The sequence below is a fragment of the Cyrtonyx montezumae genome, unplaced genomic scaffold (assembly GCF_038088225.1).
Source record: "Cyrtonyx montezumae isolate F1298 unplaced genomic scaffold, pur_monq_1.0 scaffold_33, whole genome shotgun sequence".
In the NCBI taxonomy this organism is placed as follows: Eukaryota; Metazoa; Chordata; class Aves; order Galliformes; family Odontophoridae; genus Cyrtonyx; species Cyrtonyx montezumae.
Window position 1 is genome coordinate 1306846 of NW_027072038.1, and position 18207 is coordinate 1325052.

The 18207-nt window shown below is 53.7% G+C and overlaps 4 protein-coding genes across 4 annotated transcripts in view; 2 read left to right on the forward strand and 2 right to left on the reverse strand.

Annotated features, from left to right (window-relative positions):
- Positions 1–14945, reverse strand: part of ANXA4 (annexin A4) — an 81871-nt gene extending 66926 nt beyond the window's left edge. Inside the window, exon 1 of the mRNA XM_065745163.1 lies at positions 14936–14945. The gene's annotated coding sequence lies outside the window, so the exon portion shown is untranslated. The remainder of the gene's footprint in view (positions 1–14935) is intronic.
- On the forward strand, positions 4994–5674 carry BOLA3 (bolA family member 3). Its single transcript, XM_065745175.1, has 4 exons — positions 4994–5031; positions 5167–5290; positions 5364–5452; positions 5562–5674. The coding sequence occupies exons 1-4, from the start codon at positions 4999–5001 to the stop codon at positions 5625–5627; spliced, it is 312 nt and encodes a 103-aa protein (XP_065601247.1). The 5' UTR covers positions 4994–4998; the 3' UTR covers positions 5628–5674.
- Positions 6369–11172, reverse strand: MOB1A (MOB kinase activator 1A). The gene is made up of 6 exons (XM_065745169.1): positions 11103–11172; positions 9298–9464; positions 8812–8905; positions 7365–7498; positions 7041–7204; positions 6369–6606 (listed from the first exon to the last, which is right to left on the reverse strand). The coding sequence occupies exons 1-6, from the start codon at positions 11114–11116 to the stop codon at positions 6529–6531; spliced, it is 651 nt and encodes a 216-aa protein (XP_065601241.1). The 5' UTR covers positions 11117–11172; the 3' UTR covers positions 6369–6528.
- Positions 11521–18152, forward strand: MTHFD2 (methylenetetrahydrofolate dehydrogenase (NADP+ dependent) 2, methenyltetrahydrofolate cyclohydrolase). The gene is made up of 8 exons (XM_065745160.1): positions 11521–11611; positions 12815–12999; positions 13873–13995; positions 14430–14582; positions 14663–14770; positions 15143–15235; positions 16219–16344; positions 17104–18152. Exons 1-8 carry the CDS (start codon positions 11526–11528, stop codon positions 17241–17243), a joined length of 1014 nt encoding a protein of 337 aa, XP_065601232.1. The 5' UTR covers positions 11521–11525; the 3' UTR covers positions 17244–18152.
- The last annotated feature ends 55 nt before the right edge of the window (positions 18153–18207 follow it).

Genomic DNA, 18207 nt, shown 5'->3' on the forward strand with positions numbered 1-18207 from the left:
TGTGCTCCGACGTCAGCCGGACGCACCGAACATCCGATGTCTTTAAATCGTTTTCTCAAGGACCTACAACAGCTGTTTTACAACTGGAGGAGTCCATCCCCGCGGGTGGAGACCTCAGGGCGTCGTGTGGAGGGAGCTGCTCCGGAGCTCCGTGCTCGGGTCTGGGGCTCTGTGCTCGAATTTGGGGCTCTGTCGCCCCGAGGAGAGGAGGAGCAGCTCGGCAACGGTGGCTGCGTCTCCGACTAACCCGACAGGAATCAAACACAGAAATAGGAAAGGAAAAAAAACCACCACCACAAACCCACAGAAACAACAACACCAAACTGTGAATAGCTAGCGTTGCTCTCTGTACATCACTGTTGCTGAAGTCTGGTGCTTTCAGTCTCTGGGGGACTTCGGCCGTCTGGGCGGCTCTGGGAGGAGCAAACCCAGGACTCGTCTCCCCACACTCAGTCCGATGGGCGCAGCGCTGCGCTCTGCGTTTTTCTCTCCCCAGGTGCCATCATCTCACCTTCCTACAGATCGCCGTTCTTCCCACGGGGGAAAAAAAACCCAGAAACGACAACCCACTGACCCACCAACCAACAGCACTGCGTGGTGCTCTCCCAACGACCTCCCTCGAGCCGTGCCGGGCGCTGGGTGCGGGACGGGGCCGTCGCTTTGCACTTCCAGGTGCCTTTGGGGGGGGGGGGGTGTGGGGGGGGAACGCAGGAGCACTGGCACAGCTCAAGCAGGATCTCGGTAAAACAGCCTGAAACCTTTGGGTAGTCTGTTTTTAAAGCCTGTACATAGGGAAAGAAAATTTTTTTTTTTTAAAGCACTTTCACTTAGATTTAAAAACGAAAGCAAAACTTAAAAAAAAAAAAAAAAAAAAGAAAGCAAAAGCAAAAAGCAAAAAAAAAAAAAATTAAAAAGCAAACTTCCCCCTCCCCACCCTCCCCCCCCCCCCCCGATAACTTGAAAGCAGTATGTTTTAGACACACTTATGGTGGGAGAACTGTAAATACTGGCAGAATATTTAACATGCTTTGTCCGTCCTTCATAATTTGTTTTTTTTAACTGTAATCTGTAAAGTCGCGTATATTTGACAAGGAAATTCAATGAGCTATTATCGCTTTTCTTATAAGTACCCAATAGCATATCAGGATTGTAGAGTTCATGGCAAGTCAGAGCTTACGTTGGCCTGCGGGTGTCCTGGGGCTGCGTGCCGCAGGGCTTGGCTATGGGCACTGGCCACGGGGTTCAGCTGTTGATGGCTCTTGGCCATGGTTTTGGCCACGGGGTTCGACCTTGGGGCTTGACCATGGGTCATGGCCATAGCATTTGGTCGTGGGTCTTGACTGTAGACCTTGGCCATAGGTCTTGACCGAGGAGCGTGGCTGTGGGGCTTGGTTGTGGTCTTAGCCGTGAGACACGGTCAAGGATCTTGGCCATGGGTCTTGGTCATGGTTTTAGCTGTGGGTCTGGGTCGTGGAGTTTGGCCGTGGATCTTGGTCATGGTCTTGGTCACGGGGCTTGGCTGTAGGTCTTGGCTGTAGCGATTGGCCGTGGCTCTTGGCCATTAGGCTCAGCTGTGGTGCAGTGGCAGTGCTGTTTGGAGGTCTAAGAATGAAAGAGGTCGGATTCGGGTGCCGGCCTCAGTTTGCTTCGCCCAGGTCGTGTCTGACTTCCGTGCTGTAGGTCGTTGCAGGGGTGCCTTGAAAGCTTTGCGTAGATGATGTTAGCAAGGAATTTGCGGCGTTCGGAAGAAAGGGGCGCGTTTGGAGAATGTTTCGGTCCGTGCAACCTGTCTAAGTCCTGCTTCCTTGGAGGTGTCTGGTTTGGGAGCTTGCTCCAGCGCAGCATCCCCCCTCTGCCTTGAAGGGAGGCTCAAACTGGTCTGGCAGGGGGGCAGCGGCGTGTGGGTCAGGGCGAGAACTGCTGCAGTCTCACGTTTTTACACTACATTACGTATAACCTACCTCAAATCTCAGTCATTGAAAATTAGCATGCTTCAGACTTCTTATATGAAAACTAGAAAACTATGCACAGCTCTTTAACCCCTTGCTGCTGAGAGTCTGTTTTAAGCAAAATCTTTTTCTTTATCTGTACCAGCACCCACGCTTGTCCCACCCGCGCAGAAGCCATGGGGTGGAAGCACTGTGGGGATGTCCCGGTGTGGGGTGGGCAGCGGGGTGTGCTGGGGGCGGTGTTTTTAATCGCATCGGGGCCGGGGTGGGGGGACACTTTGCAGCAGGTCGCAGCCACACTGGTGCTAGAACAACACCCACGATGGGAAGCGGGGGGAGATCTCCACGCACACCGTGGTGTTCCCAGTCATGGTGTGTACCTCGGTGCTGGCCGGGGGCCGCTCCCCCTCTTGGCACTCTTGGGATGAGGCTCAGGAAGGAGAAGGTAAACCAGAATCCCTGAGGTGCCTCAATTGCTAACTTTTCCTTTTAGTACTGGAATATGCTTTGTGGGCTCTTTAAGGCGTATTTTTATTAAATGAAATCTTCTAATCAAAATGGTGCTATGGTGTTTTAACGAACTGTATCATGCTTCTGCCTGATTCCATCTTGCCGAGGTGCTACTAATGTATATACGAAACTAGAGAACCAAGAAAAGAAATGAAAAAAACAAACAAAAAAAAAGCAATGATGTCGTTGAGAAGGAAGTTTACTTTTCTGGAGCGACAGCTCAAAGCGTGCCGGGAGCATCTTGTTCTTATGCAAACAGAAATCGGTGCCGTGCTGAAGTGTTGGGGGCACCTTTGCTTTGTGGCAGCTTCATTCCCCTCCAGGAACCAGGGTTGGGCAGACACAGTGCTCAGATGTGGTCCTCCGCCCCAGTGCGTGGCCACGGTGCTCGGGCATGGTGCTCGGCCCCGCGCTGGGGACACGGTGCTCGCTTGCGGTGCTCGGCCGCGGTGCTCAGCCAGGTGTGTGAACACAGTGCTTGGCTGTGGTCTGTCGGTGCTCAGCTGCGGTGCTAGGGATGTGGTGCTCGGCCGCAGTGTGTGAACGTGGTGCTTGGATGTGGTGCTCGTGTGCGGTGCTCAGATCTGGTGCGCGTGCACAGCAGGCGGGCACGGTGCTCGCTCCGATGGTGCTCAGACGTTGTCCGCAGTCACGGTGCTTGAACAGGGTTCATGGACACAGTGCTTGGGCACGGTGCGTGGCCGTGGTGCTCAGGAACAGTTGCTCAGGCGTGGTGCTTTGCCCACCGTTCACCAACACTGTGCTTGAACGTGGTGCTCAGATGTGGGGTGCGGATGTGGTGCCGGGGCACGGTGCTTTGCCCACCGAGCGCGGCTGCGGTGCTTGGTCCTGGGGCAGTCGTGGTGCTCGGGCACAGCACAAGGACCTCGTGCTCCCCCTCTGAGTACGGCCGTGGTGCTTGGAGCCGGTGTGTGGCCGCTGCACCCCGACACGGTGCTGGCAATTCCTGGCCCCCGGAGCTCCTTTCCCTCCCCAGAGCAGCGGGCTGTGGCTGCGGGGAGCTGCGGCAGGGGATAGCTGGGCTTCACGCTTCTCCCATCTCTTCATTTCCTTTCCACCTCCCCGCTCTCCTTTCCATTTTTTTGGGGTTTCATTGGTGCTACTTTTTCCCTTTGGGTTCCCGTGAGCTGAGGGGGCAGCAGCCCCCCCCCGTGCCCCAAACCAATGCAGATACCTCAATCCTGCAGCGCCGCAGCAGCGAAGGCAGTGAAACCGGGGCGAATCTTCCCGAAATCAGGGATCCTTTCGCAGCGGTGTGAGTTCCTACGTTTTGTTTTTCCTTTCATTGACCCTTTCCGCCCGGGCTTTTCCTCATTTCCGCATCCTTCAGGGATTACAAAACTGCCGTAGTTTTCAGCCTTGTTTTGTTCTTGGGAGCGTTTCGCCGGTGGGGTTTTGCACCATGGCGCAGAGAATAGGAAGGAAAAGGAAACAAGCAAACAAACAGGGAAAAAAAAAACCCAAAACCAACCAAACAAACCCAAACCATCAAAAACACAGCAGCAACAACACAATAAAATGAAACGACATAAAAAGCGCCATTTCTCTGGGGTTCAGCGCTCGGGATTCGAGCGGAGGAGGGGTTGGGGTCGGGTTGTGTTGGCATTTCGTGGGGTTTGGAGGACGGAGGCGGCAGGGGGTCCCCCCCAGGGACACACTTGAAGATTCCTTGGCCGGCTCGGGGCTGTGGTTACTTGAAATGAAGTTTTTCTTTTCTTTTTTTTTTCTTTTTTTTTTTTAATTCCGGGGCGGATCGAGGAGCGGTAGATTTTTTTTCCCCACGTCTCAAGGCAATAGGATTAATGTGTATTAAACTGTAGATAACTCCTAGGACAGTAAATTTATGCCGATAATTTTATTTTGTATAATTTTCCCTTTTCTTTCTCTCCTCTTTCGTGTGTTTCTCGTTTCTTCAGACCCTTTTCCATCCCCCCCCCCCCCCCCCCCAAGTGTTTTGGTAAATTTATTTTTTAGGATGCCTAAAAATCGCAAGTATGGACCCCCCCCCCCCCCAACTTCCCCGTGATTTTTTTGTTTTGTTTCGTTTTTGTTTTTAATTTGTATTTTATTCTAAGTTACACGCGGCCCACCCGGCTGCAAAATGTATTATTCCTGATATCTTTAAAATATTGTGGGTGTTTTAATAAATTTTATATTTATTTTTTGCACTCAAAATCGGGGGCCGTTCTCTTTGGCTCTGCTTTCGGACGTGGTGGGGGGGGGGGGGGGAGGGGAGGTTGGGATGGGGCCTACGGCACAGGGCGGTTTTGGGGGGGTTGGGATTGGCTCTGCACAGTGCTCTTAGGGGGCGGTGGGCAGGATGAGGCCGCCGGGGGGGGGGTGGGGGGGGGAGGTGAGTGGGGATTGATGATGGGGGAGGGGCTGCGGGGGGTTGGGATCGCTCGCAGGCTCGGAGACCTCCGGCCCGGCAGGGGGCGCTGTGGTGCGGCGCGGAGTTGTGACGCGGCGCGCTGCCGTTGGCGGGCGGCGGTCACCTCTCCGCTCTCCTGCGCCCAAGATGGCGGCGGCGGCGCTGCGGGGCCGCGGGCCGGTGAGTGCCCTCTCAGGGCCTCCGTCCCGCTCCGGCAGCGCTGGGGCCCCACGCGGGCCTCGCTGCCCCTTCCCCTCTCCCTTCCCCCTCCCCTCCGTTTCAGCTCCCGGAGCGTTCCGCTCTCTGTGCCCGCAGCTCCTCGTGCCGCGCGGTTCCTGGCGCAGCCTCTCCTCGGGGGCGGACGGGGAGGAGCGGGTGAGCCGCGTCCTGCGCGAGAAATTCCCCCGCGCCTCCGCCATCCGAGTGGTGGACATCTCGGGTAAGGAAAAGGCGCTTCCCCGCCCCGACGGCCGCGCCGCCGGCGGCGCTGAGCGGGGCCGCGCTCCTTGCAGGCGGCTGCGGGGCCATGTACGAGATCCACATCGAGTCGGAGGAGTTCCGGGAGAAGCGGACGGTGCAGCAGCACCAGATGGTGAACCAGGTGAGGAAACGCGGAGCTGTGCACTGCGGGCCCCGCTGTCTGTAGCGCTTGCTGCTTCAGACGCCTTTGCGTTGCGGCGGGACTCGGCTCCTACGTTCAACTGTTGCAGGCGCTGAGCGAGGAGATCAAGAGCATGCACGGGCTGCGCATCTTCACCTCCGTCCCCAAGCCCTGATGGAGCGGAGCGCTGGACGAGGAGGGTGGGAGGGCTGCGGGGGGAGGGGTGGCCTGGCCAATAAAGGTGTGGTTTCACGAGGAGGTTCCTGGAGCAGCGCTGGGGGGGCGGGGTGGGGCACTGCTGCTGTGCAAAGAGGATAATGCGCCCGCGGGGTACACAGACACACACAGTACAGCCATTAGAAAGGAGAGCAGGAAGAAGAAATTTTATTGCCTTGCCAACTTGGTCCCTGCCCCTCCCTCTACCCTCCCCTCCCCCCCCCTCCCCCCAGCTGGGGCAGAAAAGCTGCTCTGCACCCCAAGGGGCAGGCTCCCCTTGCCAGGCACTTTTTTTTCCTTCCCCGTCCATGCTGCCATGCGGGGAGCTTAAGGCTCTTTGGCCAAAGTGCATCTAAATCCAAAAAAGCACTTCCAAAAATAAGCTGTGCCTCTGCTGGCTGCCCTTCCCCCAGGGGAAGCACATGCTGGACACAGCCCCAGGACGGCCACGTGCTGCCTCTGTGGGATCTGGGGGAAGCTTTGCTCCAGCACTGAAAACAGAGGCATCCTGCAACTTCTCCATATGTCAGCACAAAACAAAACAACCTGCTACGAGCTGTGCCTCTGAGGTTCCCACTGCAATTCTTGCCAGACTTGACTATGTAGTTTAGAAAAAAAGTGGACAAAACAGTGCCAGGTACCACAGCTCAGCCACCAGCTCCAGGGCTACGCAGGCTGCAGCAGCACAGTGCAAGCGCTGTTTCACCAAAGGCCTTTGAGACCGAGTGGGGCAGCACCAGCCAGCACATCATCTGGCTTTTTGGGGCTTGTGTTGCTGAGGGTGAAGGGGAGAATGGCTGTGGACAAAGCAGAAAGGAGTGGCCACGACTGGAAGCCATGCGTGTCCTCCCAGGGAAAGTTTATCTGTCTTTGGAGCCCAGCTTCTCGATAAGTTCCTGCAGCGGAGCCAACTCCCGCCTGTCGATCAAGTTGAATTCCTGGCAGGAAAAAGCAACACCAGAACTGAACACGCTGCTGGAAGAGCCCCTAGAGAACAAAGCTCCAGGTCCGGCCAACACGCATCCAACTGCAGCCACCTCGGCTGTTTCTCTGGAGATGTTCAAGCATTTCGGGCAAACTGAACTTGGCTGCATGGCTGAGGAGTGCCCCTCCCCTCCCTCCTTCTCTTTATGGTCTGGTCCCTTTGCTAATAAAATAGGAGAGAGGGAAATTCAAGCATGTCCAGCCAGCTTGCATAATTCCACCCCAAACAACAGTTCATGCACGGAAGGTAAAAGCTGAGCTGCCTCCCCTACAGCCCTGTTGTAGACCTCCAGAAAGAAAGCAGGCATGTCAATTCCAACTCCCTCTAAAAGAAAATGGGAACAAAAAACCCCAGTGGAGGCAGGTGAGAAGCTTTTTGGTACCTCACCTGCACAAAGAAGATAAAGTGCTTGAAGGAGGTGTTGAGGTGTGCCTCCTCCTGCAGCCGCATGACGGAATCGAAGTGCTGGTGGTAAATGTGGGCGTACACACGGAACAGCCTCTTCAGGATGGTTTTGGCCACTGACATGAAGTTCTTGGGAAAAGGGACACCTGAAAAGCATGGAGAGGTTTCAGTTTATTCAGAAGTACTTAAAAAAATCCCACCAAAACAACAAAACAAACCACCAAGACATGAAATAAAGTACTAAGACCATCCGGTGGCACCGTGGTCCTGTATGCAAGGCACACGGTGCTGTGCTGCTGCCATTACCAATCTTTGAAGGGAAGAGGGTTTCATCATCCAGCTGATCCTGAACCCACGTCATTAAGTAATCAATGTACTTCGGAGCTGAGCACTTAATTGGCTTCTTTATGTTGGTACCATCTGCCCAGTGGTACTCATATCTGTTGAGTGAAAGAAAAAATAAATTCCTTGGTCTAATGGGGAAAGAGGAGAGGAAGAAGCATTTTCAGTCCTTGTTCTGGCCTCCGGGCCTCACAGCTTCCCCCTTATCTTGGCAAGGAATGACTCTGCAAAACAAGTGCTCTGTGTGGTGCTTCGCCTTTATGCCTGAGCTCCTCAAGCCCAATACAACAGCTTGGGTTAACATCCCCACCCCGACAACTGCAGCAACAGCCACCAGGGTTCAACCCTCAAAAGTGACGTTCAGCTTTGCTGCAACCTCCTCTGACATCAGCTTTCAGCTGAGCAAAGAACTGCCTGAAGGGGAAGTGAGGGGGCCAAACCCCCACCTCTTGAGTTACTACACGTACGGCTTTCAGACACCAGCCTTCATTTGGCTCTCCCTCTGGGAAGTGCCCACCAGCACGAGGGACAGCTGACTTTCCAGAGACCATCCGGAGGCCAGACGTCAGCCAAAGGCTCCTAAAGACAACATCTCAAAGTGACCTGTGCTTCTCAGTCTCACATCACCCCAGAACTGGGGCGGATGTCTACCAGAACTCTGTGCATCAAGGAACTTCCTCAGTCATCTTTTGTACAATCCCTACAGAGAGGGGGGAAAAAAAATTTGTTTCGGTTGTTGTTTCTCGACAACCAACGAGTGAAAATGAACAGTGCACTTCAAACAGGAAGCCTTTACAGGAAGTGTCCCCAGATATAGAAACAGGAACTTGCAATCTAGATACTTCTGGTTTGAAAAGCAGGGCAGGATTTTACACAGCACTGCAAATACTGCTCACCAGCCAGCTTCCATGCCCTACTCTTGTTTTCTCCTTCCATGGTGCCTCAGCCTTCTATAAACCCCCTGCTCTCTTCTCCCTGTGCAGCCATCGCATTGCCACGCAGCAGCCTGAACTCAGCCTCTGCCAGGTCCTCACTGTCTCATGTCCTGCCCCATTAGCAGCAGTGGTTTTAGAACTGCATGCACTCAAAAACCACACTCCGTCCTCTGAGCGCTCGCTCTGCGGCGACAGCAGACTGAGACACGACTAAATGTTGACAGCAAGATCTGGGGCTGCCACGTCAGATTAAACCTCTCCATTTTCCTTAAAATGAATCTGCCACTGGTACCACACGGCCTCCCTAACGGGCCACAGGGCTTCACACACAGCTGAGTGACTGCAGAAGCACAGTGCTGTACACAAACCCCATCCAGACACATCCCGTCCTCTTCAGCTTCTTGACACATGCTTCCAAGATCAGTGCACCCCGTCACTTCCCCAGCACATGCTGTAGACCATCACAAACTTCTTACCTTGGTCCAGCAGACATGACTGGACAGCTTGCCTCTGTGCAAAACTCTGTGATGGTCCCATACAGCATATTGATTTGGTTGAAGAAATCCACCGCTGGAAAGGAAACGCATCAAGTTTATTCCAACTGCAACTCGTAGATAACTGCTTCAGGCTCCAGACACCCTAATTCCAAATATCAGTCCTCAAAGCTTACCCCACTTCCAAAAATAACCACTCACAAATCCAACTGCCTTCCCAAGTCAGAACTCAAAGGCAGTGCAATCCAAAACAACAACTGCACACGTTAGCTTCTCGCTTCTTGCACACTTCCAGAGCACAACACCACTTTGACACACGACTGGTCAGCATGTCATAACACTTAATTCCCCTTTAATCCTTACTCAGTTAAGCAGCATACAGCTGGGACAGGAATTTTGGGAAATGCTCTGTTTCTTTTAAGGATGAAAACCAGACATCTGTACCCTCCCCTCTCTCCCAGGACTTACTGTTAACTGCAATCCACTCGTTGAGGTCCTCCCCCTCTGGCAGCATAACTGCTTGCCTGAGGTTGCCACTCCCAAGAGTGGCTTCGGCATGTTTCAGGAGCTCATACTGATGGGAGCCTTCAGGAATATTCTTCTTGGGTTTGAATGTTTTCGAAGATCGACTCCCACTGAGAAAACAAAGAGAAACACTTCCTGTTAGCCCTTCAGCAGCAATCCCTTTTCAGAAGCATTTCCCTCCCGTTCCTGCTCCCTGCCTCTTGGCAGGATCAGCTGTGGTGACACCAGACCTCCCCTTTTCTCCACCATCAGGGAGAACAGATCCTATGTGTGTGCCAATGCGTTTCTGACAGCCAGGTGCACACTTCCCTTTTCAAATCGCAGAGAGCATTTGGTGCAAAGGCTCAAAGACAAACCAGCAGTGGCTGCATTCACTCACACTGCAGACAAGGCAACTTAAGTTCTGCCAAAACTAACTTAAGTTCAGCAAAACTACTGGCTGACTGGGTCAAAGGCACACTGTATAGGAAACAAATCTGCTCAGAAGAGCAGCTTAACGGACTCCAGCCCTGTAACACACATCATCATTGCAGCTTTAATCATCCCATGCTATGTCCTACCAACAGTTATACAACTGCATTACCCCTCAGCCCTATAATGGAGCAAAGCAGCACACAGAGTAGCAGTGTCAGAGCTTGTTATTGGCATTATATCCACGCACAAAAGCCAACACTGCCGAGAGATGGCAGGATTTTAATGCCTCTGAACCACAAAACATTAACTTTCGGACTCCCAGCCCACACAGCTCAGAGTCACCATGCTCTGTGCAGAGCCTGTGCTGGCTCTGATGCGTGGTGGTGTGAGCCAAAGCACTGCTGGGGGCACGTGTGTTTCCTGGCACTGCTGGCTTGCTGCCCACCCCCCAGCTGCATACAGCCGGATGCACTCAGCCTGCACACGTCTCATGGCAGCTTCCTGATGCAGCATTACTGCACAGCCCGCTGGCTTTGCTCTCTGCTTAGACACAGTGGGCATGAAAAACCCTTTGATCCAACTCACTCTTCAGCCCAGCCATCGCCTCCCACCACGCTGCAGGTGGAAACACGGGCCCTGCACAGCACTGATACCAGACAGAGGATTCCAGCACATCACTGACAACAGAAGGAAGCTCCCCAGCCCCTTCTCACACTTCAAGATGTCACCACTCCTTCTGACACCTACCAGGCTTCTAGAGCTAGAATTTTACCAGCGTTCACATCTACCACACAGCTACGTAACAGCACAACCCTACAGCTGCTTACAGATGCACTTGTACAGCAGACAGCGACCAACACACCACGCCTACACCATTCCCACTGCGCCCGGGCCGTACCCACCTGCCCCAGGTGCACCTCACCGCCCCACACCCACAGGACATCCTCCTCCCTTCCCCCCCCCCATCCCCAGAACAAACCCCTCAGCTCCCCATGCCCAGAGGGATGAGCCCTCCCCCCAGCACCGTCCCCACAACAGGTGAAGCCCCTCCAGCCGCTCTCCGGCCCTCTGCCAGCCCCCAGCTCTCACTCCCCCGAGGTCTCCCCCACCAAACCCCACAGCCCCGCCCCCCCCTTCCTCAACCCCTCGCTAGGCCCCAGAGGATGCCCTCAGGCCTCCCCCTAACGGAGCGAGCCCGGAGACCGCGCCCCTCCCCCAAACCCTCACCGAGCCGCCCTGTAGGACCTCCCCAAAGCCCTCCCGACCCACAGCCGCCCGCAGCCAGCCGTGCCGCGAGGCCTCCCCCCTCGGCACCCGACCCCGCGGGCACTCACAAGAGGAAGCTCATGGCGAGCGGCGCGGCCCCAGGGAGAGTGCCGCCGGCAGCCGCAGTTCCCGCCCAGCTCTCGCGATAGCCGGGGGCGTGGCCTCAAGCGGCACCGTCGCTATGGCAACAGGCGCAACCTCGCCCCGCCCTTGCCTACCGCGTCCTTTCACGCTCACCAAACCCAACCAATAGGCGCCGCCGTGCCCAATTACGGCTGGAAGCCCCGCCCCCTCCCATGATTTACTCCCTTTCTCCCCGCCCTCTTCTTCTTCTCCGCCACTCACCGCCCAGCCCCGCGCCGCTCGCAGCGCCGATTGGCTCCCGCTGCCAGCGAGGGGGCGGCTCCCGGATGCTATATAAGCTGCTGGCGGGGCGGCGCGGCGCCGGATTGCTGCCGCGCGTTGTTCGTGCTCGTTGCTGTAGTGCTGTTATGGCAACCGCGCTCTGTCCGCTCCGCGCTCTCGCTCGGACCGCGCTCCGGCCCCGCGCCCGCCGCCTTCACCTCAGCGCATCCAGGTAGGGCAGGGCCCGGCCCGGCCGCCGGTAGTACAGGTGCCCTCGGAATGAATGGGGCGGGCCCCCAGCGGCCGCGCTGCGCGCTGCAGGCTGATGAAATCCCACTGCCGCCTTGCGTGGGGCCCGGGGGGTGGGGTGGGGGGGCGAGGGCGGAAAACCATGGGGGTTTTCCCCATGCCGCGGTGGGTCGTTGCGATGGGCTTTGCTCGCTGGGTGCTCCGGTACCGGGCGGTGCGGGACAGCGGCTCCGGACCGGGGCAGAACCGCGGGGCTGAGGGGTGAGGACGTGCACGGAGCGGTGCCGCGGGGAAGACCGCGGGTGAACCTCGCGGGGGTGAAACGCTCCCGGAGGAGTTTGATCGATAAGAACGGCGCTGAGATGGGAGCGGTGGTCGGAGCCCGAAGGGCTGAGCGGACGTGAGCGGTGTGCGGCCGTGGCCCCGTGCTCGGCGGGTATCCGGTTACCTGGAATGCGTTTGGCAGAACCTCTGCTACCGATTTAGACCAGAAACGCAGGCGAGGAGCTGTCGTGACACGGTTCGGATGGGCACACCCCCCCCCGCCCCCCTTCGGCTCCAGCTGAGCGCTGGGGTCTTTTGGATGGGGTTGAAATCGCGTATCCCCGCCTGCTTTTGTCAATCTGCACAGATGCAGTGAGGTTGGGGTGGGGGGTGGGGGGGCTCGGTCTGTGCTCGGTGGGCTGACGCCTGGCTGGGACGCTGGGGGCCCACCGTGGCACACCGTGCCCTGCAGCCTCAGGGTGGGCTGCGATTGCCCAGCGCTTCCAATAGTGGAAACTCCACTTAATGTGGGATGAGTTTTGCCTCACGGAGCGAAGCTGTCGTGCTTTGGGGAGGGTGACTGAGTGCCCCGAAGGGGAAGCTGGCTGTGTGCTGTGTGTGGACAACACACGGGTGGGCTCCTGCTCACACTGTTCATTTCCTCGTGCTGCAGGAACAGCTCTGCTCCTCCGGCAGCTTTGTTTGCGGAGCTGCAGCCCGAGGACTGGAATATGCTGCTGAATGCAATTGGCAGAAAAAGAAAACGGTTTTACAGATAAAGGCTCGTACTGAGCTCAGGTGGAAGAACTGCTTCTGCCCTGGCTCGTGGGCAGCCCCTGTTAGCTGCACTGGTGCTGCACGGAGCTTGGATTTGGTGATCCTAACACTGCTGACTGCTGTGCTGATGCTTCTCGTACTGCAGAGAGGATGCAGTTGTGATTTCTGGAAGGAAGCTGGCTCGGCAGATCAGACTAGAGGCACGTCATGAGGTTGAACAGTGGGTAGCAGCTGGAAACAAGAGACCTCACCTCAGCGTGGTTCTGGTTGGTGAAAATCCTGCAAGTCACTCCTATGTGCTGAACAAAACCAAAGCAGCTGCTGATGTTGGTAAGACTTGTGCTCTGCTCTGAAAGAGTGGAGCAATGGACTGCTTCTTGTTGCTTGCACTCTGATGTTGCTTTTGTCCTCTGCTGGATGCTGGGGAACGTTTAGGATGCATCCCCCTGGCTGGTTTTTGTGTCAGCTGCCTGGGCTTACTGCAGAGTTTGCTGTGTCTGCTTTGGCTGCCTTCCTAGTGCTGCTGTGATGCAATTAATAGGCACAGTTCACATTTGCATTGTGTCACTTGAATCCCTCAGGGCAGCATCAGCCCCTGCAGCTTGGATCTGTGAGCTTGGTGGGCCTGTGTAAAGCACCAGCAGGGCTTTAATTTGCCTTCTTTAGTCGACTGTCCAAGATGCAGTCATCATTCAGCACAGTCATGATGTGCTTTGAGGCTTCCAGTCTTGCAGATCAGGGTCCTACTTGGCTTCCCAAGTGTTCTCCTGGGGAAGATGTGCTGAAAAAGGTCTGGGGCACACAATGTTTTAATTCCTTGCTGCATTCTGTGCTGCTAAAACCTTTGGAGCTGAGATTTCAGACTGACATCCCCTTCCTGCTGTGGTGAAGAAGCTCCACAGGAGGTGCAATTGCATTTTCACCATAAAATATTTGTGTGGTTTCTCCAAGCCCTCCATGCACTGGGAGGGCATCTGTTTGCAAGCAGTCTTTCCCAGGGATGTCTCCACAGACAAATGGTCTTTAATCATAACTTGAAAGACTTGTGAAGGTCTATGGCCTGGAAGTTGGTCACTGTTGCATGAAGCATGCAGTCCTTGATGTTCCCATATCAGGTTTTGTGTAGGATTTAAACCAGGCAGCTTAAATTAGTGTGGATTAGAGAAGCTGCTGTCTAATGCAACACTTTCACTGTCTGCACAGGAATCAGCAGTGAAACAATCCTCAAGCCAGCTTCAATTACTGAGGAGGAGCTACTGGATTTGATCAGCAAACTAAATAACGATGCCAACGTGGATGGCCTGTTAGTGCAGCTTCCTTTACCTGGTGAGTAGCTGGATCTCAATCTGTTTCATTTTTCACATTAAACTTTTTAAGAGGCTGCATGCCAGAAGGAGGTGTAGCTCAGGAGTCCTCCTGACATGACAAGTGGCATTCTGCCATGGTGCCAACTTAAAGATAACACCACTCCATCATACAGCTGCCTGTAACTTGCTGGGGGCTGTGGAAATCTAATCTTGTGTCGGTGGTATCAGCTTCATGTGCCAGGAGCTTAAACTTGGTTCTAACACTGCAGCTGTCTAAAAATATCCACTCCGTTAGCAACAGCACAGTCCCCAGGTGGTCCCAGTCCCCTTCTGCTGGGAGCTGTTAGCCTTGAGCTTGTTGGAAGAGCTTCAAGCCCCCAAACTGTGATGCTTCTGAGGAACTGGGGCAGCAGGTCAGGTTTTTTGGCTGATCCCTTGTTTGTTTTTGTTCAGAACACATTGATGAGCGGAAGATCTGCAACGCTGTGACTCCAGACAAAGATGTTGATGGCTTTCATGTGATAAATGTGGGCCGCATGTGCCTTGACCAGTACTCCATGCTGCCAGCCACCCCGTGGGGAGTGTGGGAGATCATTAAGAGGACGGGTAAGCTGCTGCAATATTGGCTGCTGTTTGCCCCAGCTCCAGCTTGTATTTGTCTTAAGAGTCTGTTTTGTCTACTTCAGGCATCCCAACCCTGGGGAAGAATGTGGTGGTGGCTGGTCGGTCGAAGAATGTGGGAATGCCCATTGCTATGTTGCTGCACACAGATGGCAGGCACGAGCGTCCAGGAGGTAGGAGCTCCCTGGTCTCAGAGCCAGAGTACCAGGCAGCCGTGGGAGGAGGTCCTCTGCCTGTCCCACAGTCCTTGCTAGGCTCTTAAACCAGCCCCAGGCCTGCCTTGAGGGCTGTAACATAACTAGAGCCGTGGTGGAGGCTGGGCAGTTAGCTCTGCACACAGGCAACCACTTCAAAGCTTTCTTCAGTTAGTCCTTCTTTACCAGATCCCTCCTTCTGACTTTCGTAGGCAGCTTCCCAGTGGTTTGTCATCGAGCTTGTCATCGAGCTCTTGTATTTTTGATACTTTCCCAGGTGGTCTTGAAGGTGGAAGGTTAGAGAACCTGCCATACACATGAGTAAAATGCTTCATGTAACCCCTCTTGCAGGTGATGCCACAGTAACAATATCACACCGCTATACTCCCAAGGAGCAACTGAAACAACACACGATCCGTGCTGACATCGTGGTAGCAGCAGCAGGTAGGACTGAACTATCAGTGCAGGTGATGTGCACACAGACTGCTGCGTTGCTGCTTGTGTGGTATTTCTGATGGGAATCTCTCCTTGTAAGATGCAGTCCTGTTGGTACATGTCCCAAGGCCTCCCTGCCTGAAGCAGCTCTGACAACACGAGAGGATCTGACACCCTTATAACTGCTTGGAACTGCTGTGGGCAAGGGTGGGCTGTTTAATCCTGTGATAAAACAGGGTAGACTAACAGAACTGTTTGTAGCTCTGGGAAATGCAAAATGACACCTGGCAGGAGAACTTGGTGTGCTAGCAAGCACCTGATCAGATGTAGAGAGCAGCTGACAGGCCCTGTTATATGGGCTGTGTTGTGTGTACAGGCAGTTCTGTGCTTATGGGGAGAGAAAAATACTGACCATCTGCTTACCCAGAGATGGTGAAAATGCTGAAGGACATCTGCAGTACCCACTTCAGAGCACAAGAGGTCCCCACATGTACACGTGCTCTTCTCTGGGCTGTGCCATTGGTTTGGGTATAGCTCATTAGCAGAAGAATCGTGTTGATTTGGGGTGTCCATGCCTGGCAGCAGAAGCTGGGTGTGAGAGGAATGTGGGTTTAGAAATGGGCATGAGGAGACACAAGGTGCTGGTAGGATTAGAAGTGGTGTCAGTGTTGAAGGCAGCACTGCATAATAATAGTAGATATCAAGATTTCAAATTGGAGAGTGCTTTGGTTGCAGCTTTTTTCCAGACCTCTTTCTGGAGGTGGAGTCCAGTTCCTTTTCTGCTGAGGTTATAAATAAATCACTCAAACCCCTGATTCCTGAGGGAGCTGAACATCTCAAGGAGTAGCTCTGGATCGTGCACCTGTGACTAGTGCATTTGTGAGGCAGGAAAAAAGCCCAGGTGGGTCAAAACATGCTGGGCTGCACAGGGGTGAGGGGGAACAGGGAGCTGTTTAGCACCACTGTGAGCATGTGGCTTTGTTTTCTTACAGGTATTCCTAATCTGATCACGGCTGATATGATCAAAGAAGGAGCTGCAGTTATTGATGTGGGGATAACTAGAGTGCAGGATCCTATCACTGCCAAATCAAGGCTGGTTGGGGATGTGGATTTTGAAGGTAAAAAAAAAAGGCTCTGGCATCCTTGTACTTTGAGCATTCAGCATCTAGCTGTGAGAAGTGGCGAGAGAGTCCTGGTTCGTGCACTGCAGCAGATGCATACCAATCCTGAAACTCTATTGTTTTTGTATTCAGTATATAAGTGAGAGAGCTTTCCTGGAATATGCCATGGGGCCATGTACTCTGCAAGGCAGAGGAGGTTGATTCTGAACGTAGGCAGCTGGGATGCTTTGCTTCTACTCCAGTTTATAACTCATGCTCCTGTTTTTAAACTCTGCCTCCCAGGAAAACCAAAAGCATGCAGGTCTTCCCTTTTGGCTTGCTGTTCACTGGCCTTGCTCACCACTTAGTGCCCAGGCAGGCCCTACATCTCCATGAGCCCAGCAGAAAGTCCTGGAACCTCTTCTTGCAAGACGGAGGGCAAACACTCACTGTTACTTCATTGCATTAGTCCCACATCTAGCCTCAGACTCAGTATGTTGTGCACATCCAGCTATTTAGACCTTGCTTTTTCCCCAGCTTGGCCTCTGATGTGAGCTTGGGGCATAAGTGGGGATGGTCAGAATGTGATGTGCTCTGTGCTGTCCTGGCTAATGGGGGGAAAAGATCTAAATTAAAGGCTAATATAATAAAATTAACTAATAGCTATAAAAGGAGTTTGACACTATTAGTTTGGTTACAGTTTCATACTGACCAGCCAGCTTGATAGGTCCTACTGTCCTTGACTTGCATGCTAAACTCTCTCTCTCCTTCCTGCAGGAGTGAAGAAGAAAGCCAGTTTCATCACTCCAGTCCCTGGGGGAGTTGGGCCCATGACAGTTGCCATGCTGATGAAGAACACCATCATTGCTGCCAAGAAGCTGTTGAAACCCAAAGCACTGGAAGCCTTAACTGTTTAACACAGGACTCTCTTTTTAGCTCTGAAAACAACATTCCAAAATGACTCCCAGACAGGCCGAGAGAAAATGCAATATTTTATTTATTGTGCAGAGGTGGTATTTACTATTCTGAGGTCATAGATATTTATTTGAAGCTGAAGCATATGCGTATTAGTTGTAATAAGGCATATGTATCTGTATATGTATCTGTGCTCCTGGCCTTCTAGAACAGCTGCCTTTAAAGCCAGCACTTCTTTAAGGAGCCAGCCTTGCAGACAGTGTTGTTCTTGCAGGGACTGAGCAGCAGTTGAGGCCCTCTGGGTGTGCAGGAGCTTGGTGCAGCATCAGCAGTCCTAGGGGAAGTAAAGTGAGTGTGCTCCACAGTGCAAAAAGAATGGCCTCCATGGTCTTGTGCTCGTAAATGCTCAGTCACCCCAGACTGTGCTTGCATTTGACGTGCTCTGAAGTGTTTAACTCTGTGAGGGATGTATAGTTTGAGTTGAGCTCTTCTGTAGAAGCAGCAGCTGGAAGAAGCCATGTTCTCAGCCTGGATGGGGCTCCAGACAGTGGTAGCTCTGTTGTAGCATATTCACAGTGTGCAGCTAAACTTTTTTTTCTTCTCTGTTTGTATGGTGACTTTTAAAGACTTTTTATCCAACCAAAGAACAATGGAGGGCTGTTTGTTGGTGTCTACATTGGGTGCTGTAGCATGAAGGGGGCAGGGCTCAATGAGGCCGACTGAATCAAGTACGAAGCAGGGTGGGGGAATGCTGCTTTATTCCTACAGTTATTTCTCAGCAAGTTCTACACTTCCCTGCCATGTTACCACACTTGTACTGAGCTCCCCCTGTCCTCCCAGAGCAGGGATGGGTTAAGCTTTCTCCTTGAGTTTGACCAACACAACTGCATGGAGACATCAGCAAAAGCTGACTGTGGAAGTCCTAATTCTTTTCTATTTCAAGTTACCCTTACCTGTGAGTGCAGT